Source organism: Torulaspora delbrueckii, chromosome 7, assembly GCF_000243375.1.
Source record: "Torulaspora delbrueckii CBS 1146 chromosome 7, complete genome".
Lineage (NCBI taxonomy): Eukaryota > Fungi > Ascomycota > Saccharomycetes > Saccharomycetales > Saccharomycetaceae > Torulaspora > Torulaspora delbrueckii.
This window is the reverse complement of record NC_016507.1, coordinates 565043-591955: the sequence shown is the minus strand read 5'-3', so window position 1 is coordinate 591955 and position 26913 is coordinate 565043. Positions and strand designations below refer to the sequence as shown.

Sequence of the window (26913 nt, the reverse complement as noted above, 5' to 3'; positions counted from 1 at the left end):
GCTTCAGCTTTCGCACTACCCCCGCGCGCTTTCAAAGAAAAAGTTTCAAAATTGGTGTTCGGGTCTAACAACTATCTCTGGGGGTCTGGATGTAATAATAATAAACAGTCATTTGAAACATTTAGTATGACTGTCTTTTTCATTCCCAACCCAGACACGTTTGAAAAACTTTTCTGCGTCTGTCCAATTTTCATCTCGCTCATAGAGGGAGGGAGCCTTGGAAGCTCGTCTGAGCTAGGCGGAGACTGTTCTGCCTAGAGCTAGGCTCGTTGGCCTAACTCCTGGTAGAGTGCCAGTGTCGCTTCGACATCTGTAGGCAGAGAGTGGAAGCACTCGTTGGGTGGAGGAGACGATCGCATCATTGTAGTACACCTTATGTGAAATATTGCAAGGTATATGTGATTTATTTGCAAAGAGGTTGAAACGTTAAAGAGTCGAACATATTAAGAGATCAAACGCAAGATGTCTGCTGTCCCAAGTGTCCAAGTATGTTATAAATGAAGTTGTGCGTGTGTGTGTGTGTGTGTGGAAACAGCGTATACCAGGTGGAAGAATATTCAACTTATGAAATGCCATGATAAGATACCATTGGAATGAAAAGAAAATAGTAGAGCTTATCATGCAGCCTGTTTCCTAAAATACAAAATACGAATCAAGAGTACAATTTACTAACGCATTGTTATAGACTTTTGGTAAGAAGAAGACTGCTACTGCAGTTGCCCACGTCAAGGCCGGTAAGGGTTTGATCAAGGTCAACGGTTCTCCAATCACTTTGGTTGAACCAGAAATTTTGAGATTCAAAGTTTACGAACCATTAGTATTGGTTGGTTTGGACAAATTCGCCAACATCGACATCAGAGTTAGAGTCACCGGTGGTGGTCACGTTTCTCAAGTTTACGCCATCAGACAAGCCATTGCTAAGGGTTTGGTCGCTTACCACCAAAAATACGTTGATGAACAATCCAAGAACGAATTGAAGAAGGCTTTCACCTCTTACGACAGAACTTTGTTGATTGCTGATTCTAGAAGATCCGAACCAAAGAAATTCGGTGGTAAGGGTGCTCGTTCTAGATTCCAAAAGTCTTACCGTTAAGAAGACAATTACACCAAAGCATTATTGTGTCTTGTTTTCTCAGCTGTACAACATTTTACTTACATACACTGTATAATTTAATCTTACGGGTAGAACGTTACTATTAGAACTAGTATTAGCTAATTAGTTAGTTTATTGTTCATTAGATATGGAGTATTGTTAAATTACAGACGCGTTGAGCGTCACGAGATAGGAAACACGAACTATAAACAAAGACGCGACACCCATTTAACATAGCCTCAGGGTTCATACAGGTATTACGAGGCCCAAGGCTGTTGCTATAGTAGTCTCCTGGTGAAAGTTAAATTGTTGGTTTAACACTTAACTGAAAGAGCGCTTCAGGATTAGTTTTCGACCAGTATTCATATTACGCGTCAGTACTGATATACCTTCATACACGCTTCCAATTTACCGATGGTTGGTGAGGATACTGTAAGGGATACCACGATAAGTGCTCAATCGTCAATGAGGTATGATGATAGTGAACTGAGGTCAGATGAAATGAGGTCAGATGAACTGAATAAAGCAATCAGCAGTGCTAAATCACTTATTCGACAATTGAACTCACGATTGGTAAAGAGTCCCATAGATGAGCGAACAGTTGATAATTTGGAAGATTCAGGACTCTCGTTCAATAAATCTAGTCTCGAAACGCCATCTCGAGATTTAGATGACCATGAGTACGATGAGAAGCAGGTGGTGACCGAGGAAAAAATTATAGACACAATAAGTTCTTTGGTGAAAGTCCTAGATGACTCCACGAGGCAGATACAACAATTGAAATTGAAAAATATGCTCTTAAGATCCAATAGTAATGATATTCAATCGACCTATGAAGTAGAGGAGAATTTAAAGAAACAGCAATATGAAAGAATGAAATGTCAATTTTTAGCAGAGAATCAACAGCTAGTCGAGAATTTACGAATTAAAGAAGGTAAAGTCGCCAAGTATAAGAGCCGAATTGTGGAGAAAAATAGGCAAATCAATAAATTGACTAGAATTCTCAATGAAGGTTCAGGTACAGAAAGCTCTTCAAGTCAAACACCAGGTTCTACTTCCAAGGAACCTGCGCGAAACGTACCGTCGAACAATTACAAAGAAAAGGCATCTGATATGTTGAAGACTCTTGGAATTCTCGCGTCACAAGTATTAAATGAAGAAGTGGATGATGATTCAGGAAATCAAACGATACCACAGGCGGCAGATAATACAACAGATCCAGAGATAGTTCATGCACCCATTCTTGGTGGTCAATTATCTCGAGCTCCGCTCGGAGGGCGCAAAGGTTCGGACACACCCAAGGATGCGCCAATTGAACTACCAGAAATGAGAAGTTTCAGAACGCTCAATGGAGTCATAAGAAATTCTGGATAATATGATGAACCCATTTTATGTAACTAAGAAATTTAAGAATGGCATTGGAGATCATTTTTACTATTCTCTATATAATGAAATAAATTAACCTTTTGTTCTTTTCACTTAACTTTAAAAAATACTTAGAAAAAGTGTTTCACAATAATTCTATTGCAATAATTACTTACATAATACAGAGTCCTATCTCTCAAGATTGTTTTTAGATCGACTATCAGGAAGATGATCGGTGCGCCTAATTGTTCAAGTAAGTTGATGGGTCAATACCTTCCTCTGGGAATTCGGCAATTTTGACATCAAAACGTTCTTGAATCTTGGTCAAAACTTCTTCGTCCTCCTTTGTAGAGACAAAAGAAATGGCCAAACCCTTGGTACCGAATCTACCAGCTCTACCGACACGGTGCAGGTATTGGTCAGCTTCAGTGGTTAGATCGTAATTGATAGCAAGGTTAATACGCTCAATATCGATACCTCTACCAAAGACATCGGTGGACACACAGATACGTTTTTCAAAATCTTTAAAAGCTTTGTAACGAGCGATACGTTCTTCTTGTTTCATGTGACCGTGGACAGTCAAAGCTGGGAAGTTAGAAGCGTTCAATAGTTTGGTCAATTCGTTAGCTCTTGAAGTAGATCTCACAAAGATGATAACTTGATTAAACTCTAGGTCGTCCAATAGTTTAGCCAACTTACGGTTTTTCTCACGTTCTTCCAACTTGATGTAGTACTGTTGCAAACCATGTAGAGTCAACTTAGCCTCATCGTCGACAAAGATTTCCAATGGGTTTTGCAAAAAACGTCTACAAATTGGTCTGATTTCCTGCGATAGAGTAGCAGAGAACATCATAACTTGCTTATCTCTTGGAGTGGCTCTGAAAATTTCTTGAACATCTCTTCTCATATCCAATTCTTCCAAAACCTTGTCACACTCATCAATGACAAAGTTCTTAACGTGGGAAAGATCGATCAACTTATCTCTAACCAAAGCCTTCAAACGACCTGGAGTAGCAACCACGATATGAGGAGCGGTTTCCTTGTTTTTTAGAAGCTCAGCATCCTTAGCGATTGGAGTACCACCGTAAAAAACCGCAGTCTTAACATCAGGCATATACTTGGAAAATCTCAAATACTCATTACGGATTTGATAAGCCAACTCTCTTGCGTTACAGATGACCACAACAGAAACTTCTCCTGGGACAGGGTCCAATTGTTGTAAAGTGGACAGCACAAAGACAGCAGTCTTACCCAAACCAGACTTAGCTTGACATAGAACATCGGTACCATGAATGGACTGAGGAATGGTGTGCTGTTGAACTTCAGAAGGATGCTCGAAACCACAATCAATGATAGCTCTGGACAATTCAGGTTCCAACAAGAAATCCTTGAAACCAGTCGAGTGAATACCCACGTAAGAGCCCTTCTTATCATTATCCGCATTGTTGGCTTCACCAGTAGCCTCAGCGTCAGTCTCCTTGGCCACTTCGGCACTGGCAGCTTCCTTAGAGTCTACCTGAATCTCTTGTTCATTGTCGGAGTACTCCAGTAGATCTTCTTCTCCTTCGTGCGACATCTCTATCTGTTTACCACTATTTTCTGAACCAATTGGAAGCACAGTTATGGGAAAGCGAAAAGACAAGCAAATTGATGTCTATTCAGCCGCTAACGAAACGTAAGGTCCTCGTCGAACCCTTCAAGAATAAACAATAAACAACTATTTCGTCAAAGGTCGTGTCGTTTTCTCCATTCGAATTGACGTTCTCAACTTTGCCACTGAAAATCATACAAGACGATAAACGCCACGTGACTTGAACCGTAATAATCCTCAGAATAACATCAATGAAACCGCATGAGTTCTGGGGATTATGACCGCTGGATGGTCGATGTGATTTTTAGTACTATCATCATGTTACACCTTCTTTCCTCCTCTAACAAATGTTTTATGCGCGAGACAGTAAAATCTTAAGTGACGCGACTGGCCCTATTACGAATTTACATGAATATATACGTTCAGCTGGCAGTAGCAGTCATTGCGGCAGTATTCCTTTAATCTTGGTGAATATATCCATTAGTGTTGCCTTGGATGACGGCTCCGCGAGCTCGTTGTATAGCTCCGATTCATTCGTGTCTATTAAATGAATGACATCTTGCAATTGTGATAATGTAGAATTTTCAAATATATTTGCAGAGGCAGCTGTTTCGATCGGTTGTTGCCGCTGCTCCTTTTCTTGGTGATGCTCCTGTGTGGCCTTGCTTAGGAAATTGTTCTCGACGTCGTGGTCCTGAGGGGGCGGTGATCGAAGTGACGATGTGAACACGTTGAGGTCGCTATCCTGTGGGGGTTCCTGAGTCTCTTCTGATGGGGGAGTAGCTTCTGTTGGCATTTGGAGAAGTTGGTTCAATTCTGCCGAGAAATCAGTTAAGTCGAGTTCTACATGATCCAGTGCTAAATCCATTTCTGATAACTGGACTCCGAGTATTGATGAGCCTCTGGCGACATTGTCGACGAGATTTATCAGTTGTTTTGCGATACTCTGTTGAAAGATTTGTTGTTTCCAGGGTACGGCCAAGAATCTCCCCAAATGAACGATATCTTTACAAATTAGTGGATCCCAATTATACCGCTCGTTGAAGCCCTCGAATATTACCAGTGGAGGTAAGCTGGAATCCGTTTGATTTTTTATGCAGACGTTAGCATACAGCTTCGTGAAGGCTTCATTAAGTTTGTCTATCTTGTGTTGCTTTTGTAACTTTTCCTGCTTGTTTACCTTTAAGTCCAATGCCGATTCCTCATCCCTTAAACCTTCATGATCAATAGCCTCGTTCTCAGGTCCATTTCCCATTGGCGTATCTCGTTGTAAACATGATTTCCCAAAATAATCTGGGAATATGACCAAATGTGGTTTGCCGTATACCTTTATCGACAAATTTGCAGGCGATATTTGAAAGCAGGTGAATATGCTCGACATGCTAGGCTGGTGAACGCATGTCTTGGTTATGTAATAGAAGGGTTCATCTTGGGGCAAGCTCTTAATGTTCTCCTGCAATAATGGAACGAAGCATCTCCAAAGATACTCAAAATTACACCTGCAATTTTTGGAATTCACCATTCGCACGTTGAATCGACTAGACAAAGTCCCATATATCAGTGAATTATCATGACGTCTAGTGAAATTGTGAACCCATTTCTTCCCCAGTGATACTCCGTCCACCAATGACGTGATAAAGTCTCTTATATGAGTCAAATTCAAGGTATTCCCCTGGGCGTGACAGAGGTTATGCGTCTGTATCAGCAACAATTCCTCTTTCTCTAGCGAAATTTTCATCTGTTGACTATGCGCCCTTGAAGATACAGAATAAGAATTAGCCAATGCAGGTCCGCCATTAACGGAAATCTTCTCATCGATGGTCAAAGTAACCTTATTCTTCAGCCGATCGTATAACGTCGATTTGGGTACTTGAAAGAACAATGCAATTTGTCTCAAAGAGTGTTTCTTGATATTTTTATCAGCCGCGTGTGCATGTTTCTCATTACGCATAAACTCTAGCGCCTGTTGTATACGTTCCTCCTTATTAGTGGGTAATGGTTCGCTGAAGTTTTCAGACCAAACGTCCTGTATAGAGGCCACTGCAGCAGCAGCAGCTGCAGTCAATGACGGATCGGTAGTAGAGTTACTACTTCTCTTCTTACCACCGGGTGTAGTTGATCTCTCATCGTTGTAAGTATCAGGGCTACCTTCATTAGTAGAAATAAAAGAAGGTCCCATTGCTGGCGACAATGAAACGAGTTTCTGTTGTTCGTAATGATTAGCTTGTTCAGAACTATTCCTCTGGGCGCCCTCCAATTCTTCATTCGACTGTTCATTTGATGCATCCAACTCATCGCCATTGTGGTCCACATGATGTGAATGATGGTGGTGTCCATGAGGGTGATGATGATCTGTTGGGTCAAAAGGCGACTCCAACGGAAGCTTTAGGGCACGATCTGCTGCAGTCTCCATAGTCATAGAGCCATTCATAAACTGCACACTTTCAATTCAACTTCCTATGCGTGAAACAATTCGTACCAAAGACTCTATTACCAAACCTGAGATGCCACAAAGGACTAAGCAATTTAAAAACACGTAAAAGAGTAGCTAATGGTCAATAGACTTTGTTCATCAAGGATCATCTTTGTCAATAGATGGCTTCACAGTGCCAAATAGTAACATCCGGAGCGGTCACGTGAATATGAAGAGTTTTAATACAAGAATTATATAATGAAGAATATAGTTTAAACAGAGGAGTCTCTTCCTAGGAAGTAGACCTTGGTCCAGTCCATGGCAATAAGGATTCTGTTTCTGAAGGACATGCACATGGCCAAGTAGGCGGATTTCCAGAACAAGAAGGTGAAGGAGCCGGCGGATCTGTATTTGGATTCACCAACAGCTAAGTCAGCAATGGCTTTTTCGGAACCAATGTATGCGAGGGCACCCATATGTTCATAGTGGAAAGGCTGGATTTGGGATTCCAATCTGTTGAGCTTGCTTTGGGCCTTTGGATCGTTGGTGTTGTCTTGAGCAAGTTCCCATTTGGTTTGATCAATCTTGTGCAATTTCTTGAAAACCTTGGCAAGGTATTCACCTTCTTGATGAGCGACTTGAGCAGTTGGGAATAAACCTGGGTAGAAAGTACAGTCACCTAAGGCGAAGATGGAACCCTGGGCACCTATCAATTGTAGTTTTTCATCGATCAATAGACCACGTCTAGAGTTTTGTTCCTCCAATTTTTCCATCAAGTTCTTGGAGACTTCTCTTGGTGCGTTACCAGTGGCCCAAACAAGGACACCGTAAGGAACCTTAGTTAGGTCGTCACCACACTTGGCAGTGATATGAGTCTTGTCGACGTTCTTGACCATAGTCTTTAATTTCAAATCGATTCTATCCTGTTTGAACAAGTCTTGGGCGTAATCAACTAAAGATTTGTCAAACATGTTCAAAATGTTGGGCAAAGCTTCGACCAAAGTGACGTTAATCTCTTTACTCAATTCAGGCATCCATTTAGCCAAGTCTTGGTCAACATAGTCTCTCAATTCAGCAGCAAATTCAACACCGGTTGGGCCACCACCAACAACGACGAAGCTTAACAATCTGCTTCTCTCTGGATCAGTTGGAGCCAAAGAAGCAGCTTTTTCAATACTAGTCATGATCTTCATTCTAATCTCTTGGGCGTCAGAAATTTCTTTCAAGAAAGAAGAGTTTTCAACAACACCTGGGATTCCGAACGTGGTAGGTTGAGCACCAACACCGTTAACCAAATAGTCATATTTCATATCCAATTGGTATTCATGTTCAGTGTTCACAGATTTGATCTTAACGGTCTTGTTCACTGGGTCAACATCCAGAGCTTCAGCTTCGTAGTAGTGAACTTCACCTGGAGCTCTTCTAGCGATAGATCTCACAGGCTCAACAATAGATTTCAACTCAATAGTACCGACAGGCGTAGATGGCAACAAAGGGGTAAACAAGAAGTAGTTTCTTGGGGAAACAACAACGACATTGTAAAGAGTAGTATCCAAATTCTTCAACAAAGAAACAGCACCCCAACCAGAACCTAAAATCACTAAAGTCTTACGTGGAGAACCGTTTGGGAAAGTAGCAGCCTGAGGCTGCTGAGGAGCAGGGTTTTTCTCCCTATAAAGCTGGTATGAAACATAAGCAGTTCCAGCCAACCCAGTAAACAATGTAAGTTTCAAGAAAGCCTTACCAGCACGCTTGAACAGGGAACTTCTGGAAACAGAAGCTGCAGCTGCTGGCTGCTGCTGTTGCAACACCCTCGTACTTTGGGTAAATAATCTGGCACTGTTGGCGCGCGTTCCTTGGCCCAACAGTCTAGCAGTTTGAGCCAACATCCTCGTATAGGTCGTAGCTTAACTGAGCACTTAAAAATGTGGGAGAAAACCGATCAATGCGATGCGATGAGCCAAGCCTTTATATACTGTGCAGTTCTGAAAAATTTTCCTCGCATATTTTTACACCGATAAATGATGTATCGGCTAGTATCACAATTTAAAGACTCAAAGGAGGATGGCTCGAGGCAATCAGAGGGAACTTGCAAGGCAGAAGAACTTGAAGAAGCAACAGGAGAATAGTAAGAATGGTAAGAAGGCCGGAGACCCGAAAAAACGGATGGAATCGGACGCTGAGATCTTGAGAAAGAAGCAACAGGCAGCAGATGAGCGTAAGGCACTCGAACAACAGAAAGTAGACAAGAAATAGTAGTTTTTTAGTGCTATGTAATTGTAGTAGTGCTAGGCAGCGACTTGCATGTGTTCCTTGGCCTCTGCGGCCTTTTCGACTTCGTATTTGAAGTCAAAGTAGGATTTTTCGAAATGATGGATTCTGACAAAACCATCTTCTGAACCGGAAGTGTAGGAAGTCCCTTGTGGACTCACTGCGACGTAGTTTAGTGGACCGAAATGACCCTTGACACGCCCGATTTCTTCCATGAAGATCTTGTGGTAGAAACGGGCTTCGAATTTACCCTCGCGGGCACTAGTGGTAGTGACATCTCTTGCTGCTTGACCACCTCCCAGTATGACAAACTCCTTCAAGGGGGTTAGACATGCGCTGTTTAAGGGGCAATCTGCTTCGTATTGCTTTAGAACACGTAGTGTATCGACATCGACGATGAAGGCGTTGGAGTCTCTTGAAGAGGTGATGAAATATGTGCGATCGGGTGAGAATTGCACATCACTGACGTTAGAGGTGTGTAGTGGGATGGACCCTTCGAATTCATAGTTCTTGGTGTTGTATTTGCTCACTTGACCATCTTTGTGACCCGCTAGAATGTAGGAGCCTTCGGTTGACCAACCAGCGACAGTAGCTGCTGCAAGACCTTCGTGAGTTTCGATGCAGTGAACTGGCTCGTCAATACATTCAATGACTGCGCCAGTCTCTGGGTCTCTCTTCACTTGGTAAATGTTTATGGACCCAATGTATTTCATAACATCATCCAGGACAGCTAGGATATAGTTACCACATGGTGAGAACTCTACACGTTTAACGGGCACTGGTGACTTCCATGTGTGAACGGTTTGACCATCGCATACGGTCCACAATTTGATACTGTAATCAGCACTGCCTGTAACACAGCACTGAGTATACTGATCAACATCAATGGACCAAATACTACCGGTATGACCTTCTAAAGTTCCTAATCTTTCACCGTTGATCGAATACCACACGCTCGCCACGTTATCCTTGGAGCAGGTAAACACCAGGTCGCCCTGCTTATTGTATTTGACCTGTGTAAGTGGACGTTCATGTCCAACCAGCATAATAGGTCTCATCCTGGCTGGTTCTCTGATGCTTTGATGGTGTAATGAGCCATCGATAATGGTTAAAACTGTTAATAAATTGGAAAATTTTTCAAATCGTCCGTCGCCCGGCCAGAAGTACGATGAGTTTGAAGTACTAACATCAAGATAAGAGGACACTGCTCCGTATTGCCATGGACTGGAGATTGATTGCAAAATGAGCTGTTTTGTAGAGTATATTTGTGAGGCGCTCGACGACTTTGGGCGAAAGACGGGCTTAAATCGAGCTATCAGGCTTGAAGTGACGTTGAGATAAGAAATATATGGACTGATTCGAAAACAAGGCTTTAAATTAGCACTCTTCAATTAGTCCAGAGCTTTTAGTCCAGTTTTCCAGCTACTCAATAAAAGGTTGAATTCATTCTTATAGTAATCAATAGTGTCGCGAGTGGAAAGGCCTGTGGCATGAAACTGAACCAGGTTAGAATAAAAACGTTACAATAAAATCGATGATCAAGGTATCACCACTTGCTGCACATATGTTTGGTCAGATTTTAAATAGCTCCTATCTTGTGGGAACCTTGGCCTTGAGAACGAAAAATATGCCAGTCGTACTGCTGAACCAATTTCCAACTTAAGCAGGGCATTCAATTAAAGAAGATTTGCTCTACAAACGGTAAAAGACGAAAGGAGACCGAACATGCCACCTGGGTTAGTAGCTTTCCGATGATCTCCAATCAATCCTGAAGCTCGCTAGCTCACGAAAATAGTGTTCAGAGTGATTACAAAGTATGTACTTTAGGCAGGCAGCATCAGCAAGTGCTATGACTGATGTGCTTCAAACTAACATACATGTTCGACATTTTCGTTGTCGTTAACAAAGTCGCCTAAATTAGTCTTCAACTTTCTATTGAACTGTTCAAACATGAATCCAAGACAACTTTGCGTAATGGCAGCATCGTAACGACCCTTGCTGGATTCGTCACGGATAAAGGCATGCTGAGCTGCATTGAGCTCAAGGAACGTAGTTTGAACGCATTGCTCACGTAAAGTACAACGGATCAAGTCTCTGCCAGCATTAGGCACATGTGTGTCTAGAGTGCCAAAGATCAGAACAAGTTCTTGATCTCTGGAAGCCTCGTGAGATACCCGTTCTAACGTATCATCGTTTGTGTTCAAACCCAAGGTCCTGGAATGGATGTCAGTTGGGAAGAAACACGTAGCACAGGAGACCCGCTTGTCAAGCAAAGCTCTAAAGGCTAAATGGCCTCCAAGGCACATACCAGTTGCGCCAATTTTGGTATTGTCAAAATGTGGGAGTGTGTGTAGTAAATCACAGCATAATCTGTTATCTTCATCATATGACTCCAGAGTCTTCTTAATCTTGTACTCATTCCCCTTATCGGTACCCTCTGTATCGTAATTCAAAGGTTCGGGCCCCATAAAGTCATGGTAGATAGCTGGGGCCACAACAACGTAACCCTCAGAGGCAATTCTCTGTGCGAACCTACGCACGGGTCCCGTAACTTGGTAGATTTCACTGTAAACAATCACACCAGGGAATTTGGCATTGGGATATCCAGACAACTTAGGCGTAAACACGTAAATTCTAAGTGTGGTACCGTTAGAGGTCTCAACGTCGTGGTAGGTCTCTGTAATCAACATCGTTGGTGCAGTAGTATAGTTAAGGTAAAAAGAAGCCCTGTCGAAAAATTTCACTACTTTAAAAGGATATTCAAACTCATCAATAGATGAGGTGTCTTAGGCATCACCACTAAGGGATTACAATGCAAAAGACAAGTGGCACTAGCAGATCAATACTGCCATCACCATCGGGCCCAGAACCGTACTTCGACCCAAACTATCACTCCTAAACCAGGGTACATCTATGTATACACATACCGAAACCTCTACGATTCGCTAGCTGCGGGCCATCGCAGCAAACTACCCTGACTACTTATTGATGATTCAGTACTATCTCCAACAAATACCATAAGACGCCCCTGGGACAGCCATTCGCACATTCTATGCAAAATCGGTATGACGACAAAGAGCAAGGTCTCAACGCGGCTACTAGAATGGGAAAATTCATGCAAGCACCCAGTGTTGAACCTAACCCCAGACCGAGTCGCTACACTGTGCTCCAGAAACTCAGCCACGGGACTCTCACGATTACTCTCCAAACTATTCCTCACGCCATCGAAACCCACAATAACGACTAAAAACTTACAAACGTACCACAACGGTGGATTCTGGGTGCCGACGGGGGAATTGCCAGCAATTGAGCATGCAATCCACCGTCACCTGTGGCAACGCTACGGTCAAGGCCTAATTTACTGTCACGGATGCGACCCATCAGGGAAGAAAAGACACCGGGAATGGTTCAGAGTACCGGTATGCGACCTACCTTGGCTCCTAACAACCTTGGACAGATTCTGTCAAGGCCTAATTCGCTAGGTAGGACCTAAACCTTATCATTCTTTAATAAGCGTCGCTTCAGCGTCAGGAATTTAAATTGTGACGCCGCATCAATAAGGGAGGCGAAAAGAAAGCGATGAGGTTCAACCATAGTAAGCGAAGCGGGTTATAAGAAGAGCTTACCTTGGATTAGTAGGCTAGGGAGTGGAATTTTTGGGGTGGTTGTAGGGCGTGCGTTTGTGGATTGCGATGGCAGCGGTGGTCAATTTGAGACCTCGTTTTAGGGAGAGACATAACAGCAGGGTGTGGCACACGTTTCATCGATCGAATGGCAAGAGCGCCGGTGGTAGTGGAACATTGGCCGCACTCCCCGATCCTGGGTTGGAGCCGATTAAAGAGGCCCCAAGTGACTCACCTTTGCATCATTTTACGCCAGAGACCGCGCCAGAGAGCGTGCCAGAAGAACCTATTGTACTGGAATCGGCTCCCGTAGCTGCAATTGAGTACGAACCAGGTCGGAAATGGGGTTACAAAATACTCTATGTGTTGGATGCACTTGATAAATTACAATCCAAGATGTTTGAGTACATTTGGGTCTCGATCCTTTACGTCAACATATTATTTCCACGTTTGACTACGAGGTATGTTCAATTGCGCAGTTAGAGTATGTTCGCTCTCTTTCGTATTACTAACATCAATTCAATCGGAGGAAACCATCTGTGGTTGCAAACATTGTCATATTTGAGGCATTCGCGTGTTTGTGTCACGATTGGCAATCAATGTATACCGCCGCACCATTCCCCGATCGTCGCTCCACAGCCAGAGAAACAACATCAACCACCTTTCCACACCGTCGTGGTCTACAGACCTGCTCAGAAGGTCGCGAAATCTCATCAAAACTCAGATCAGTAACCTTTCCATTAGGTTCAAAGAAAAACCTTATTCTACCATCTTTCTGGTCTCTGTATCGTGCGCGAGCCTTGTGCCATTGGGATTATTTGTGGCCGTGATGATTTCGCTGTCGTCTCTATACTTTCTGGTCTATTTTCTGGCATTTCTCTTTGTCGGAGTAGTGGCCTCAGTGTTTATCATCCCACTGCTGACCGTTTCGTTCATATTCGCATCCTGCGTCGTGATATTTGGTTTCCTCAGTGATATCACCTTTAAATTCGCCCAATTGATATATTTCAAGACTGACCATCGCTTAAAATCAACGCTCAACAAGATGGGCCAGCATACAAGAAAGAGCGAAACAGATCTTAGGCCGCAAGTCATGAAGAATTATGCCTCGGCAAGAATACGTACAGGATCCCAGCAAGGGACTGGTAGCACTTCTGGTACCGGTACTACCGTGTTATCGAGCCCATTTGATGGCCGAACAGGCGTGCGGGTAACGTCATGATCTTTTTGATTATTTTACTTGACCAATATTGAAGGATTATTATCCTAATATCATAGCTATATAGTAGAGAAATCTCGTATCATATATCCATTGTTGATGCAATTGATGAGACATTTGTTTGCGCTATGCGCACTGGTGTACAGTTGTCTCGCTTTGCAAGCTAAGAATGTTCATTTGACTTTCCCAGGTTCTCAGAGAAGAGGTATATTGCTTGGTGATATTGAGTCCCAAACTCAGAAATTGGAAGAACCCGTTCAAGTGAATGCTCAGGATGAGTCATTGGAGCTCAATTTCGCGGTCAGTCCCGCTGAAAAGCCAGAACAGGTCGAATTACTAGTTGGATTGCCCGAACGTGGTTTGGAGGTTGTTTATGAGCCAAAGATCACTGATAATAAGGAATTGATAATGTACAGATTTAGTATTGATGTTTCAAAGATCCCTAAAGCGTTGTTGCATTATTCCAAGGACGACGAGGAGCCAATATCTGTTTCGATGATCCTGGCTAGCCCTGAAAGCGATAATGTTTTCGTTCCAGTATTTGATATGAGTTTAACCTTTAATGATGAGGTGGAATATACAGAACCTGTAAGATACGAAGCCAAACCAGAGATTCGCCATGTGTTCAACCCTGAACCAAAAACAGTTCCTTGGCCATTGGCTCAAGTATTCGTCTTTATCATCTCGTTGGTCGTCTTTGGACTCGTCATCGCATTGATGTCCTCTGGTGCTCTGAATTTTGGGAACTTGCCCCTCAACTTCAATATCGTCTATTTCTTTGCATTTATCGGGTCCATCATTGGGTTCGAGTACATTTTCATCCAATACTACATTGGTAAAAGTATCTTCGAGACTCTTCTGGCGGCATTGTACTTGGGATTCCCAGCACTATGGGTGGGTACTAAATTCTTAAGAATTTTCAAATGCACATGAATTACGTAAATGTATAAAGATCACTCTTCGTCGATGTAGGTATTTTCAATCTTTCGAAAAGCCCAGAAATTACCCTTGGACCCACCCCAGAATTTTTCGTTGAAATCGTTGGCTGCTACGATCTTGCCTCTTATCAACCCCATAGGCAAGGCGTTATAAGTTCTGGAATCAAGTGAATGTGATAAATTGTCACCAGTGACCCAAACGTGTCCTTTGGGTACTTTTATGAAAGAATCAAAATTTTCATCATAGTCCTCAACAGAACCATCCAATTCTTCAATCGATCGAACCGTTGGTTCTGTACCGTAGACATTAGATCGCATACTGGGGTCCACTAATATGATATCTCCTGGCATTCCGGTGATTCTCTTACAAACTCGGTGGTCGGGATCACTGGGTTTCACTGCAACGATACAATCACCTATTTGACAGCCTTTTCCGTCCTTGTGTTTCTTTATCGCATGTACATAGTCGTTCGTCGCCGCTAGTGTCGGTAGCATCGATTCACCTCTAGTCTCTGTAAACTCATAGATATGAGTATGCACTATATGAACAAAGCATACCGCTCTAACAGCATACGAGATCGTACTTGTCCACGCTCGCAATCCATTCATTTTTGTTCCTTTTACGCTGTGGGGGAAGTGCTCATTTTCAGATTTACTGAAGCCGATTAACATACTCTTTGACACTATATGAACGATAAAGTTGTATAGCTCTAAGTAGTCCATTTGGACTTTAAACCCCCAGCCCTGTATCGATAACCATTACGGATTTTACCGTGTAAATCTCCAGATGCAGTTTCGTCTTCAGCGCGTAGCATAGCACATCCTCGTCTTCCCATCTTCAAGCATTCGACTACTTGCTCGCAGAGGTCGGTACTCATCATTTCCCAAGCATGGCCATTAGGCGCATGTGGCAAATAAATTAGAAGGGTCTTGATACGCTTCCTGGTTGATTTTACCGCCAATTCGGACGTTAGACCATCGTGGAATTGATTTAAGGCAGCTTTTGAAGATACATATTCCATGCCGTACTCAGGAGCATCCAACGTTAAAACAGTGGTCAAATTCACAATGTAAAAATTGACATTCCCATGGGTCGACTTTTCAGTTTGTGGGACGATCTCATTTAAGAAGAATTTAGTGGCAATCATGATATTGGTTACGTTTGCGCTTGCAAATTGCTGTAACCTGGGAATACCTCTGTAACCAATCGAAAAATTATTACTGTAGATTGTCCTAAATCCAACCTGTACATTGTTGATGAAAAGTGTGATGGGTAGTTTTAAATTCTTGACTTGGTTTAAAGCTTCCAGTACAAGATCGGCATTGGATAAATCTCTACAAGGAATAAATCTATAGTATTTGGCAACCACAGCAGCATCTTTGAAATTTAAAATCAGTTCCATGTCGCGTGAATCGATGTTTATGATATAAACTTTGTCATCAATTGCCAGGGTAGAACATAATTCGATTCCCAGCCCATCGGATGAACCACCAATAATTAAAACAGCACCAGACTTTTCATCTAGTCTTTTCCCAGCACCAAAAGTACCATAAAGCGCATTTGCAGCATTGTAGAGAGCATTTGATAACATTACCTAGTTCTCTTTTCTTAAAACATTTAATTGTATTTCAATTAATTTGTGACACTTTTAGTTTAGAAGATGCCGCTAGCACTAAACTTCTAAAATAAAAATTGTACTACGCAAAGGGCATTATCTTCAATGTCTTCAGCTCATATTGATTTATTTTTCAAGCTCTACAGTCTTACATTGGTTTATTCCCCGGGTTGTCGACTTCACAGCGGCTACAGATAGCACTCATGATAGTGCCAATATTTCCAAAGGTTCTTATCAAGACCATCCCTACAAATAATTGATTCAAAGTGTATGAGTAAAATAGCTTTGTTCATTTTGTTCAATCGCTAAACCGTATTTTGTTGAATCGCTAAATCGCTTTCGCTTCTAGTAGATCAAAAGTTAAGTAAGTTTGATGACCTTATAATGAGACGAGCTAGACAAACAGAAGAACCACGATGGGAACCCCTGCAGCTGAGCAGAAGAAGCTGCTTGAGCAGTTAATGGGTAAAGAGTCCCATTATGGACGAAGAAGTGACTCCAAGTACAACAACTATAGAAAGGACCTCGGATTACATGACCCCAGATTATGCAAATCATACCTAGTAGGAGAGTGCCCTTATGACCTGTTCCAAGGAACCAAACAAACACTGGGTAGATGTCCACAGATCCACTCAGCCAAGTTTAAGTTGCAATACGAGAAGGAGAAGAAGAGAGGAGTTTCGTTCCCTGACTTTGATCGAGAGTACTATGCCATATTAGCCAAATTCGTGAACGATTGTAACGGTCAAATTGCATTAGCATTGAAGAAGTTGGAGCATACCCCAGAAGAGAGGGAAAAGATACGACAAGTGACCACCGAGCTCGACACAGTCGATTCCAGGATCGGACTGATGATTCAAGAGATAGATTCCCTACTAAAAGCCAATGAAGTATCACAAGCTATGGTTCAAAGCATCAAACTCCAGGCATTGCAGGAGAAAAGGCAAGAAGTCAGGAAGAAAGTGCGAAATATGACTGAAAATGTTGGTCAAAGTGCGCAACAAAAGTTACAAGTATGTGAGGTATGTGGAGCCTACCTCTCACGACTTGACACAGACAGAAGACTAGCTGACCACTTTCTTGGCAAAATCCACATGGGTTACGTCAAGATGAGAGAAGATTACGATGTAATGAAAAAACGCTTGAAAAGATAAAAATTAAGATCAATTGGAGCATTGCACATATTCAATGTCTTTTACATGAACTTGATAGACTATCGCGATTTCAAGCCTTATTAAAAGAACATCTGAGAGCAATTCGCTATGGGTTGGTCTCGCCGCGGAATGTCCGCATACTCAAAGTTGAATCCTACATCTTGTTCGAATTCGTTAAATCTCACGTCGATGTTTCCACAATATTGTTAAATATTATTCAGATGACTGTTTGCAGTTGGAGTAGATCCTCCTCCCCTATGGCTCAAGCAAAATCAATTTTGACCATAAATTTTAACGTATTTAAACATTGTCCTCTGATAATGTCAAGATGATTAAAAGTGTAAGATGTTTGCAAGATCCACAGGACCGTCAAACAGGATGTGAGAAAAGCACCTTCTTCGTGCTAATGCTGAGAAGGACGTTGGTGGCATCTTTGATCCACTTCATGCACCTGATGTTATTGAGAAATACATAGCACCAGAAAAGAGGCTGGGGCCTTCGGAAGGTCAAATGCGTGAAGAGTTGATCTGTCCACCATAAAGAAATGGCTGAGAAACAGCAATCGAGAGCTGGGCAACCACCTTCGGAGCATGTTAGTAACATGAACGATTTTGAGTACTTGGTATCACAGATGTCGAAACAGGCCTGGGCATATTACTCATCTGGTTCTGATGATGAGGTCACCATGAGGGAAAATTATTCTGCATATCATCGTCTTTTTTAAAACCAAAGGTATTAGTGGATGTCGCTAACGTCGATACACGCTCGATGGCCCCGACAACATAATTCTTTTGTCTATATTGTGCGCACTTCCATCCCGGGCTGTCGAGTCGAGCATCTTTTAGATGACAGTTAAGAGTGTTTCAGTTGAAACACAAATTACGATCTTACTCTTTCATACAACTTCCTCGGGCCTTGAAACAACATGAAATACTCACATGGAGGGTCTATATTACTCCGCAGTTAACGTTCGCTATTGACATCTGATGGTTATTGAGGCTGAATGTGGCATCTCAAAATGTGTAAGAAGAGGACTATTTCTTATGAACTTGCCCAATCACATTGACTCAAAATACTCATCTTAGTTCAACTCGAAACAACCCAGAATCAATAATGACCACCTGTACTCAATATCAGGCTAAGAAGAGAAAAAGATCAAATAGTAAGACAACCAAACCATATTGGAATGAGGATGCGGCTCATATTTCCCAGCAATGGGGCTTGAATACGATTCTACCAACGGCGGCTAAAAATCTTAGTCAGAAAATCACATCTGACTCGTGGTTTAGCGTGGTTAAACATCCACAGGTGCCGGTTATCAATGACTCATTGAACTTGCCGCTTAGCAGTGGTGTCAAAGAAGAGAATACCAGGGCTCGCAAAATTAAGGTCTATCCGACCAATTCCCAGAGAGAAACGCTCAAAAAGTGGTTTAGGTGCCAGCGTTACATATACAATAGAGCGCTGAAGCTGCACCGCGATGGCATGGCAATGACCATAAAAGGTCTACGCCAGACTTTGCTTAACAGAGATACTATTATTCTAGAACCTCAGGAGCAGTGGCTTAACGACTACAGTTACGATTTGAAAGACGAAGCCCTTTGTGATTTGGTCAAGAACTACAGTTATAATATGGCAAAGTATAAGCAGACTGGGATGCCTTTGAAGTTGAGGTTCAAGTCAAAGAAGACACCGATTCAAACTCTTTCAGTGTTGGAAAAGCACTGGAACAAGAGAACGAAGTCGTTTTGGAGCGAAGTATTCTCGCTCTCGAATTTTCGTGGTACAGAGCCGCTCCCAGAGGAATTGCCAGGAGATTCGAGGGTTCAAAGGACAAGGAACAACAAATTCTACTTGGTAGTTCCACTTGCTGGTGAGGAAATCGCTAGAAAAAGTCCCGCAGAAAAGTTTATATTTATTGATCCCAGGGTGAGAACTTTCCTAACAGGATATGACTCTAAGCAGACTGTGGTCGAGATGGGGAAGGACGCGGTTGTACGCATCGAGAAGCTTAAGCGCCGACGACGGCAATTCCAGTCAAAACTTGCCAAGCTCAGGAAGCACAAGAAGAGGCAGAACCATCGGAAAGCCTTACATAGGCTCGACGAAAAGATTCAGCATATTGTTCGTGATATGCATAAGAAAACAGCCTCTTATTTGTGTAAAAACTACGAAAACATCTTTCTCCCCAAATTGAATTACCATCAATGCACTAGACTGACCCGAAAGACAAGGTCCAGCATGGCAACCATTGCTCATTGTTGTTTTCACGATCGCTTGACGATGAAGGCAGAGCAGTTCCATAGTACTAGTGTTCATGAAGTTGAGGAGGATTACACGTCGAAGACTTGTTCTAGTTGTGGCAATTTAAAAGATGATCTAGGATCTAATAAAATCTACAGCTGTTCAAGTTGCTCCTCGGTTTTCGATAGAGACTTCAACGCAGCAAAGAACATCATGCTCAAGTATATCTGCGAGCATTTGATGGCAAGTGGTGGATCTTCCATTACCTCTGCTTCAAGTGGAGGAAATGGTGGATTCGCCATGATGGGTCCTGGCCCCTTCGTACGTTAGTACGTTGTAAGTCCCTTGTGGATTCTCCCAGGCGCTACCCGCGGAACGTATTACTAAGGGTATATATATAATAAGGATAATATATAAAGTGCTGCAAAAGATGAGGCTCGAATTTTTCACAAGTTATCGGTCCCAACGACCTACCAGTTAAGAAAGACCAATTAAGGAATATGGTTACTTCCAGAGCTGTCACTTTTATCAATAATTCTACACCTGCTACTTTGGTGAAAAAAGAGATTGACCTTGATAAATGTCATGATGAAAATCAAATTGTTATACAGGTTTATGCTGCCAGTTTGAACCCTGTGGACTTGTTGCTTCATTCTTTTGCCTACAAATATGTTGTCGGATCCTCTATGAAGACTTACTCTAGGGATTACAGTGGAGTGATCGTGAAAAGAGGTAGTAATGTGGACCCCAAATGGAAGGTAGGTGACAAAGTCAACGGTATGTTCAAGCACTTGTACGGAGATCAAGGTACTTTAAGTGATTACTTGGTTTTGGATCCATCTCAACAAGTTGCTATTGTACACTCTACTGCTCCTCCTGACTCTAAATACAACGAGTTTGTAGTCAGCGCAGCTTGGCCCTTGGTGTTTGGAACTGCCTACACGGCATTGTTCAACTTTGGACAGAAATTGGGTCCTGATTCTAAGATCCTAGTCATTGGTGCATCGACATCCGTGTCATATGCATTGTTAAAGATTGCCAAGGAAGTGCTTGGTGTCAAGACCATGGTGGGTGTTTGTTCGAGCAAATCCGTCGATTACAACAAGAAACTAGGTTACGATTACCTGGCTACCTATGACCAAGGTCCCATTCCAGAAAGCGTCGGTAAAATACTAGTTGGAGAACTGAACAACGAAAAATTTGATTTGATATTTGATTCGGTCGGTGGGAGCGATTTCTTCCCTATTATAGACAGATTCTTGAAACCAAAGAGCCAAAACTCTTACTATCTATCCATCGCTGGGGATAACAAGATCAAGTACAGTGAGCCCTCTTTAAGAGACGCCATATCCCCTTGGACCATACTCAGAAGATTAAATCCTTTCAAATCCTTTAACTACGGCTTGTTTCTCGTGGATTCCCAGAGCGAGTACATGGAATTAGGTGCCAAGATGATCAAAGAGGGCACTTACGAACCTCTGATCGACTCCGTTTACCCCTTGGAAGAATTCCAACAAGCCATAGAGAAGCAAAAGTCAAACACGGCAAAGGGAAAGATTGTTCTAAAGATCAAGGGAGACTTGTAAAACAGTTTCTACACCAAATCATCCTCGTTATCTATACAATTCTTGATAGTTATTATTTTTCATACAGGTTTAATTCGTCGGGTAAGTGCTGAAAAATTCTCATAAAGTATAGACGTAAAGTAAATAAAGCGATGAAGTATTGATCGAATAACGTCCCCTACTACTTTTAAAGGGTTTGAGGAGTTAGTTCTAGGCAACTGAACATGTTTGGCACTCAATTGCAGTCCAACATTGGAAGTGACAGGTTCTCTAATGTTTCTATAACGCTGAATCAACAACAGCAACAGCAGCAACCGAACCAAGCAAATACACACCAACAACAATTTCAAACCGCTTCTCAGCCCGCACAACAAGTTTTGTTTCCTCAGGGACCTCAAAATGGATATAATGTTACGCAGAAGGATCCTGAATGGTTCAATAATCCACGAAAGCGTGCCATTCCGCAGGCGATAGTAAAGAGAACTTCTAAGAGATCACCTTCGGTAGATTCGAACCAAACTGTCAGTGACAGCAATACTTCCACTCAAAGATCGGGGTTCAATAGCATGAGTTTTGGGTCAAAGAAAGACATTCGCGGGGTTTCATCCAGTCAAACAATCAATAAGGGCACTGATCATAATCAAGGCATACTGAGCTCTAACGAGGCTCCTCCCACTGTTTCTTTACACGATTGGCAACGGGAGGATGAATTTGGCGCTTTGGTGCCACTAGCTTCTCAGATAAATTCCAATGCTGGAGTATCGCTCCCCAATGATACAAACACAGCCTTCTCAGGGCCAGAGCCAGCTACGATAAGGAAAAGCGGTTTCCAGCCAAATGCATTCGATAAGAATGGTCATGTCGGTAGCTCACTGCATAACTCGTTAGAAAATGACAACGACAATGAATCTACTCCGCAGCAAACTACGATGGTGAACGAAAGTGCTGTTATTGTGTTCGGATACCCAGAATCGATATCCAACCTGATAATTACACATTTCTCCAAATTTGGTAACATACTCGAGGACTTTGAAGTACTTAGAAGTAGCTCTGGCATAAACGCTGCCACCTTGCGATTACGTGGGCGTAAGGGTGATTCAGCCGCTTTAGAAAGAAAGTATCCAATCTTCACAGGTGACGGGTGGGTCAAATTGACGTATGACAGCTCATCAGCTGCCCTTCGGGCTCTACAGGAAAATGGACAAGTATTTGGAGGATGCTTGATAGGTTGTGTTCCATATAACAAAAATGTGGTCGAGCAATTGGCCTCATGTAAGATAGCCAAGGCCGATGACATCGGTGAACTTAATTTCTCGGTCAAACCCTCTACCCTCACAGATTCCAAGACTAATTTCGACACCTTAGCGAGCCAAAAAGGATCAATTAATGGCGGCGCTAACGAATCGTTTAACCTAACAAACGAATTCAACAGATTTGCAGAAAATTCAGCGACGCCAGCACTTGGTGCTAATGGGCTCTTAGAGCATCCTTCAATCACGTATTCGACACGGAGGCTGCATATTAAAGATGGCAAGTCGCTGTTCGCTCACAATGGTTCAGTAAGCAACCATAATTTCCTACAGAGTCTAGAGATGAAAATGCGTCAACAGGAAGAAAATAATAAACAACAAGCTGGTCTCTTGCACAAAGTGAATAATTGGTTATTCGGTTGGAATGACCTGTGATTCAAAACTGAAAAGACTGTATAATAATGAAATTCTTTGAAACCTTACTTAGTCTTTGATTTTAGCTACTTCCGTGTCTCGGGCTCTTACTGGAACTTCTGGATGACATGCACTGGTGGCTTTCATCTGATGGTTCTGAATTCTTGGTATGTTTTGAAACTAGTACTGATTGCCTCAAGGGGCTTCTTGACTTCTTCCTAGAGTAATTGCTCGAGAAACAGTTCTGCGATTGACATGGAGATCGTTGTGAGTTCATGCGATGAGATGATCTTTCATCTCTACATTGCGAATATGACATGTCAGAGGTCGATGAGACGCATGGTGAGTAAAAGCCAGGAGGTGTAGTTCTTCTTGTCGGACTAGCACCATTACTTTGATTACAACACATAATTCTTGCGTCTTTTCGCACATGACATCGTTGGCATTCACCAGGGCTGTGATATGATCGTAAACGCGGGGGCTTGATCAAAATATTATGAGGAGCACAAATTTCTGCCATGTCTTCAAATTCTTGGGTTCTTGTGTTGAATCTTTCAGTGACTGCTTCCCCGTTTAGTGTATGCGACTTGAATATATGCGACCTTGAACAAGAAGTGGCAGGTAAAAATCGAACGAATCCATTGCCATAGGGAGTTGCATCAACCTGTACGTCTTGAAATTTCTTGCATGTCAATGGTTTTACCACCTTCTCTTCAAATTCAGCCATGGTGGCCTTATTGATTATGGAGTCATCTTTAATTCTGCTTTGAAAGCGATGAAGAACCGTGAAGCAAAGTACCAGCTGATGAATAACAACTGCCAATGCAGTACTAAAGGAGACATCGGTCAGCATCAGGAATATAAGACAGCTGGGGCAAAATGAGATAAAAATGTTAGTGATAAAGTTCGACGGCGCCCACTTCGCAAGTGTATAGTAGAACCCCTCATCTCCCGGTTCTTCTTCATTAATATTTTTACTGAAGAAAACCTTCAACATCGACCACAATGATCCATTGTAAATATTCTCAAGATAACCATCGTTTAAACCGGATAAACTGTGTTTCGTCACATTCTCTGATGGAGGCCTCTCTTTCACATTGAAAAGGTAGTAAGTCCTAAAACAACCCCAAAAGAATCTGTAGGTTAAGCACAGGTTGAAGAATATTAATAGTATGATAGATGAATCAAGAACTTTGCTAAGCCCGCTCAACAAGTCAAGATACAGAGTTTCCGCGGATCTTGGGCGATCTTCAAGGCTAGTAGCATATCTGCTCAAAAACTCATACTCCTTTAGTTTGTCAGATTTTGATAAATCAAAAGCGTCTTTCTTCGATGTGAACTTGTAGTTATTTGGCTTGATTAAATTATCCTGCAACAGCCGTATCGCATAAAATAAAAAGGTCAAAAGGTGTCCTAACAGTTGAGCCCACTTCCGTGCTTTGTTGTCCCAATCGATTAGTGCGATTCTCTCATTTAGCACCATGTACCAATCTGAGGGTGAATTAGTTAGCATGGAGATTGCATCTTGAAGGTAACTGGTCTTCTCATTTGATATATCCAGTTCATCTTTATTTGAGAAATGGACAGCATTCATTGGGGTAGAGGTGTCCTTCGAGATGCGATAGGACATTCGAGAGTCTGAAGCTATTCTTGTGGAGTAATAGTGGGCTTCAATTCAGTAAGCTGTTATAATTTCGTATAAGAGCTTGATAAACAATCGCTTAAGGGCCCGAATAGCTGAGAATGATCACCATAAGTAAAAAAGGTCGATCCACATTGGATCTCACTTCTTATAATCGCAGACCAGGCTTTAATTGGTATAGCCATTCTGAGCATCAGAGAGAACTCTGACGGTCTTTATAAGGATAAACCTTATTGCAGGTCAACCTCATTCATAAGAAAAATCTCGATCCATCTATATGATTTTTGCTAGCGTATATATACAGTATGCAAAGGTTAGTCTTTTAAGCTGAGTTTGCTTTGTGATCCGATGAGTAACTTAAACGGTAATGAAGCCAGTACCTTGCCTTGAATCTTCGGATCATCTTTTTCTATCAAAAGCACAATGTCTGAACAATCAACTATTTCCAACTGGTCTATCACTACGCCCGCTAGCCCTGGTTTAAGAAAATCGTTGGTTTTGCAGATTTGCTGATGAGTCTCCCCATCATATACGTTACAGCGGATTGAGAGTAAAGGAGGCAGAACTTGAGGAACAATACGTATGAAGCACCGATTATTATTCTTGCTGAGTAGGCGCACCTTTATCCTGTTTGTGTCCTCTGACCACTCTAAAGTCTTTTCAACGTGATATGGAAGACCACCGAATTCCTGGTATATTTGATTAAACGTGATTCTTGCATGCGATGAGCTGATCGAAGGTGTTGCAAGGAGTTTGAATTTGCTAGAGATGGGCGTCGCATAGCTAGAGCAAACCACTTTATATGAAGTGTTGCTGATTAGTGCTAAGTCTCTGATATCACATTTCTGGCCTTCGTATCTGGCCAAAGTGACCATTGGTCTCTTCAATGTATGATCATTCAAGGCATAAACCTGCAGGTTTATCATATCCTTAGGACTTTCTGACATTAACTGTAAATGTACAGAAATTTCTTGGCTAATTGGAGACTCAACACGAAGCATCATTGTAGGATTTCTGAAATAATCACACGAATCTGTAGTTGCACTGAAATTTGGCTCGAATTCTATGCTCGATACCTCAAGACGTTTAGCTTCTCGCATTATAGTTAACTGCTGAGAGTTGGAGAATGCATGGATCGAGAAGGTGCTACTTTTGGAAGAATGACAGAACAGTCTGATTTTTTGCCCAGGACTTAATTCGTATTTTGAAAGTTGCAGTCTAATATTAGTCGCACCATCAGGCGTACTGCTATTGTCAAGTAATACATCCTCCCGCAGTTGCTTCAGATAAGCGGTTCCGCTAGTTGAATTACAACTTCCCTCTAGATGCGTCTCTAACAGTATTTGCACAGGTTCCTTTATCTTCGAGTGATTATCCAGAATGAATGTAGGTTTATCAACAATGCTATTGAACCGATTACAATTTTCACCGTTGTAAAAGAAATGAAGAGATGTCTTGTAAGCAAAGAGCTTTGAATGACACCAGCTGATGTAAACCTGTTCGTAATGTCTGCGCAGATTATCGCCGTTTACTTCGAAATGAAGAGCTGGATTCAGAGGGTCCTGAATTACGAGACATTCTGAGGTCTTTCCAACCGCTACAACGGGATAGTCATGGTTTCCCACGAGAAACTCCGAAGCCTTTGAAACCCCGGGTCCTGTACCAAGCGCTATGAGACATAAACCTGATTGGAAATACCTTATGAGCTGTTTGACATCACAATCCCGGGCATCCAGAATTTCTGGTAAAAAGCCCACTAATCTGAAGGCATCAACTGCACAATTAGAGCCACTTGTTTCATATGATTGCGCTTTCACTTGCAAATAAGCTAACTCCACAATCTTGTCGACTATGTCACTACTATGCATCGATAGTTGCTTACCATCTGTATCTGTAGGTATCTTCGAGGTGTCCACGGTGACCAACCGCTTTGATCCATTAAAATGTAATTCGACTACGTACAGGTTCTTCGCGATTTGTCTGACCCTGGGACGATCTACGTTCTCAACCCTCATACAAATTAATGTTGCAATAAATGAACAATCGTCAATATCTTTACACTGCAGCAGCTCCGAAGTTTCTTCTACCTTCAACGGAGCCCTATTGGGATATTTTGATTCCATATTCTTAGATCCTGGTTCCAGTAAATGCGTACCTTCCCAAGGCACTGGACCAGCAAGGTCAACTTCCAGAGGTGGATAGAAATTACCATTCACAGTAGATGTTAACCACAGGATCTTTTGCTTGGTACTCACAGACTCAATCTCCTTCTCAAGCAATAGTGCACTCTTTAAAAGATCTTCATCATTTGATTTCGATGCCAAGTACACCAACTCCTCCAGCTTCTCACGATGATTGCCTCCCTTTCCACAGTACACAGACTTCCGTAAATCGTTCAACAGCCTCCAATTATCCATATTAGAGCCATTTGATCCTCAATATGTGAATCTTTCATTCTAATAAGGCCTAATTTAAGGTTTTGATAGTAAGCGAGAAAGGCTAAAAATTGCTAAGG

At 42.2% G+C, this 26913-nt stretch overlaps 20 protein-coding genes across 20 annotated transcripts; 11 read left to right on the top strand and 9 right to left on the bottom strand.

Moving 5' to 3' along the window:
- Positions 1-462: 462 nt before the first annotated feature.
- On the top strand, positions 463-1093 carry RPS16B (40S ribosomal protein uS9; the record flags this gene model as incomplete). Its single annotated transcript, XM_003682846.1, has 2 exons — positions 463-486; positions 686-1093. The coding sequence occupies 2 exons, from the start codon at positions 463-465 to the stop codon at positions 1091-1093; spliced, it is 432 nt and encodes a 143-aa protein (XP_003682894.1).
- A 414-nt stretch (positions 1094-1507) lies between these two features.
- On the top strand, positions 1508-2467 carry FDO1 (Fdo1p; the record flags this gene model as incomplete). The annotated part of the gene is made up of 1 exon (XM_003682845.1): positions 1508-2467. The coding sequence occupies one exon, from the start codon at positions 1508-1510 to the stop codon at positions 2465-2467; it is 960 nt and encodes a 319-aa protein (XP_003682893.1).
- Positions 2468-2699: 232 nt separating this feature from the next.
- On the bottom strand, positions 2700-4034 carry SUB2 (ATP-dependent RNA helicase SUB2; the record flags this gene model as incomplete). Its single annotated transcript, XM_003682844.1, has 1 exon — positions 2700-4034. The coding sequence occupies one exon, from the start codon at positions 4032-4034 to the stop codon at positions 2700-2702; it is 1335 nt and encodes a 444-aa protein (XP_003682892.1).
- Positions 4035-4488: 454 nt separating this feature from the next.
- On the bottom strand, positions 4489-6228 carry TDEL0G03130 (uncharacterized protein; the record flags this gene model as incomplete). Its single annotated transcript, XM_003682843.1, has 1 exon — positions 4489-6228. The coding sequence occupies one exon, from the start codon at positions 6226-6228 to the stop codon at positions 4489-4491; it is 1740 nt and encodes a 579-aa protein (XP_003682891.1).
- A 506-nt stretch (positions 6229-6734) lies between these two features.
- Positions 6735-8351, bottom strand: TDEL0G03120 (uncharacterized protein; the record flags this gene model as incomplete). Its single annotated transcript, XM_003682842.1, has 1 exon — positions 6735-8351. One exon carries the CDS (start codon positions 8349-8351, stop codon positions 6735-6737), a length of 1617 nt encoding a protein of 538 aa, XP_003682890.1.
- A 175-nt stretch (positions 8352-8526) lies between these two features.
- Positions 8527-8718, top strand: TDEL0G03110 (uncharacterized protein; the record flags this gene model as incomplete). Its single annotated transcript, XM_003682841.1, has 1 exon — positions 8527-8718. One exon carries the CDS (start codon positions 8527-8529, stop codon positions 8716-8718), a length of 192 nt encoding a protein of 63 aa, XP_003682889.1.
- A 32-nt stretch (positions 8719-8750) lies between these two features.
- TIF34 (translation initiation factor eIF3 subunit i) lies at positions 8751-9791 on the bottom strand (the record flags this gene model as incomplete). The annotated part of the gene is made up of 1 exon (XM_003682840.1): positions 8751-9791. The coding sequence occupies one exon, from the start codon at positions 9789-9791 to the stop codon at positions 8751-8753; it is 1041 nt and encodes a 346-aa protein (XP_003682888.1).
- An 810-nt stretch (positions 9792-10601) lies between these two features.
- Positions 10602-11423, bottom strand: TDEL0G03090 (carboxymethylenebutenolidase; the record flags this gene model as incomplete). Its single annotated transcript, XM_003682839.1, has 1 exon — positions 10602-11423. The coding sequence occupies one exon, from the start codon at positions 11421-11423 to the stop codon at positions 10602-10604; it is 822 nt and encodes a 273-aa protein (XP_003682887.1).
- A 375-nt stretch (positions 11424-11798) lies between these two features.
- Positions 11799-12215, top strand: TDEL0G03080 (uncharacterized protein; the record flags this gene model as incomplete). The annotated part of the gene is made up of 1 exon (XM_003682838.1): positions 11799-12215. One exon carries the CDS (start codon positions 11799-11801, stop codon positions 12213-12215), a length of 417 nt encoding a protein of 138 aa, XP_003682886.1.
- A 210-nt stretch (positions 12216-12425) lies between these two features.
- Positions 12426-12839, top strand: TDEL0G03070 (uncharacterized protein; the record flags this gene model as incomplete). The annotated part of the gene is made up of 1 exon (XM_003682837.1): positions 12426-12839. One exon carries the CDS (start codon positions 12426-12428, stop codon positions 12837-12839), a length of 414 nt encoding a protein of 137 aa, XP_003682885.1.
- A 346-nt stretch (positions 12840-13185) lies between these two features.
- On the top strand, positions 13186-13578 carry LDO16 (Ldo16p; the record flags this gene model as incomplete). The annotated part of the gene is made up of 1 exon (XM_003682836.1): positions 13186-13578. One exon carries the CDS (start codon positions 13186-13188, stop codon positions 13576-13578), a length of 393 nt encoding a protein of 130 aa, XP_003682884.1.
- Positions 13579-13674: 96 nt separating this feature from the next.
- SWP1 (dolichyl-diphosphooligosaccharide-protein glycotransferase) lies at positions 13675-14508 on the top strand (the record flags this gene model as incomplete). The annotated part of the gene is made up of 1 exon (XM_003682835.1): positions 13675-14508. One exon carries the CDS (start codon positions 13675-13677, stop codon positions 14506-14508), a length of 834 nt encoding a protein of 277 aa, XP_003682883.1.
- A 20-nt stretch (positions 14509-14528) lies between these two features.
- On the bottom strand, positions 14529-15122 carry IMP1 (endopeptidase catalytic subunit IMP1; the record flags this gene model as incomplete). The annotated part of the gene is made up of 1 exon (XM_003682834.1): positions 14529-15122. The coding sequence occupies one exon, from the start codon at positions 15120-15122 to the stop codon at positions 14529-14531; it is 594 nt and encodes a 197-aa protein (XP_003682882.1).
- Positions 15123-15223: 101 nt separating this feature from the next.
- SRL4 (Srl4p) lies at positions 15224-16105 on the bottom strand (the record flags this gene model as incomplete). The annotated part of the gene is made up of 1 exon (XM_003682833.1): positions 15224-16105. The coding sequence occupies one exon, from the start codon at positions 16103-16105 to the stop codon at positions 15224-15226; it is 882 nt and encodes a 293-aa protein (XP_003682881.1).
- Positions 16106-16545: 440 nt separating this feature from the next.
- Positions 16546-17283, top strand: LUC7 (Luc7p; the record flags this gene model as incomplete). The annotated part of the gene is made up of 1 exon (XM_003682832.1): positions 16546-17283. One exon carries the CDS (start codon positions 16546-16548, stop codon positions 17281-17283), a length of 738 nt encoding a protein of 245 aa, XP_003682880.1.
- A 1113-nt stretch (positions 17284-18396) lies between these two features.
- Positions 18397-19857, top strand: TDEL0G03010 (RNA-guided endonuclease InsQ/TnpB family protein; the record flags this gene model as incomplete). Its single annotated transcript, XM_003682831.1, has 1 exon — positions 18397-19857. The coding sequence occupies one exon, from the start codon at positions 18397-18399 to the stop codon at positions 19855-19857; it is 1461 nt and encodes a 486-aa protein (XP_003682879.1).
- Positions 19858-20027: 170 nt separating this feature from the next.
- Positions 20028-21113, top strand: YIM1 (Yim1p; the record flags this gene model as incomplete). The annotated part of the gene is made up of 1 exon (XM_003682830.1): positions 20028-21113. The coding sequence occupies one exon, from the start codon at positions 20028-20030 to the stop codon at positions 21111-21113; it is 1086 nt and encodes a 361-aa protein (XP_003682878.1).
- A 203-nt stretch (positions 21114-21316) lies between these two features.
- Positions 21317-22777, top strand: TDEL0G02990 (Nup35/Nup53 family RNA-binding protein; the record flags this gene model as incomplete). Its single annotated transcript, XM_003682829.1, has 1 exon — positions 21317-22777. One exon carries the CDS (start codon positions 21317-21319, stop codon positions 22775-22777), a length of 1461 nt encoding a protein of 486 aa, XP_003682877.1.
- A 61-nt stretch (positions 22778-22838) lies between these two features.
- Positions 22839-24350, bottom strand: NUR1 (Nur1p; the record flags this gene model as incomplete). The annotated part of the gene is made up of 1 exon (XM_003682828.1): positions 22839-24350. The coding sequence occupies one exon, from the start codon at positions 24348-24350 to the stop codon at positions 22839-22841; it is 1512 nt and encodes a 503-aa protein (XP_003682876.1).
- A 362-nt stretch (positions 24351-24712) lies between these two features.
- RIM13 (Rim13p) lies at positions 24713-26815 on the bottom strand (the record flags this gene model as incomplete). The annotated part of the gene is made up of 1 exon (XM_003682827.1): positions 24713-26815. The coding sequence occupies one exon, from the start codon at positions 26813-26815 to the stop codon at positions 24713-24715; it is 2103 nt and encodes a 700-aa protein (XP_003682875.1).
- Positions 26816-26913: the final 98 nt, after the last annotated feature.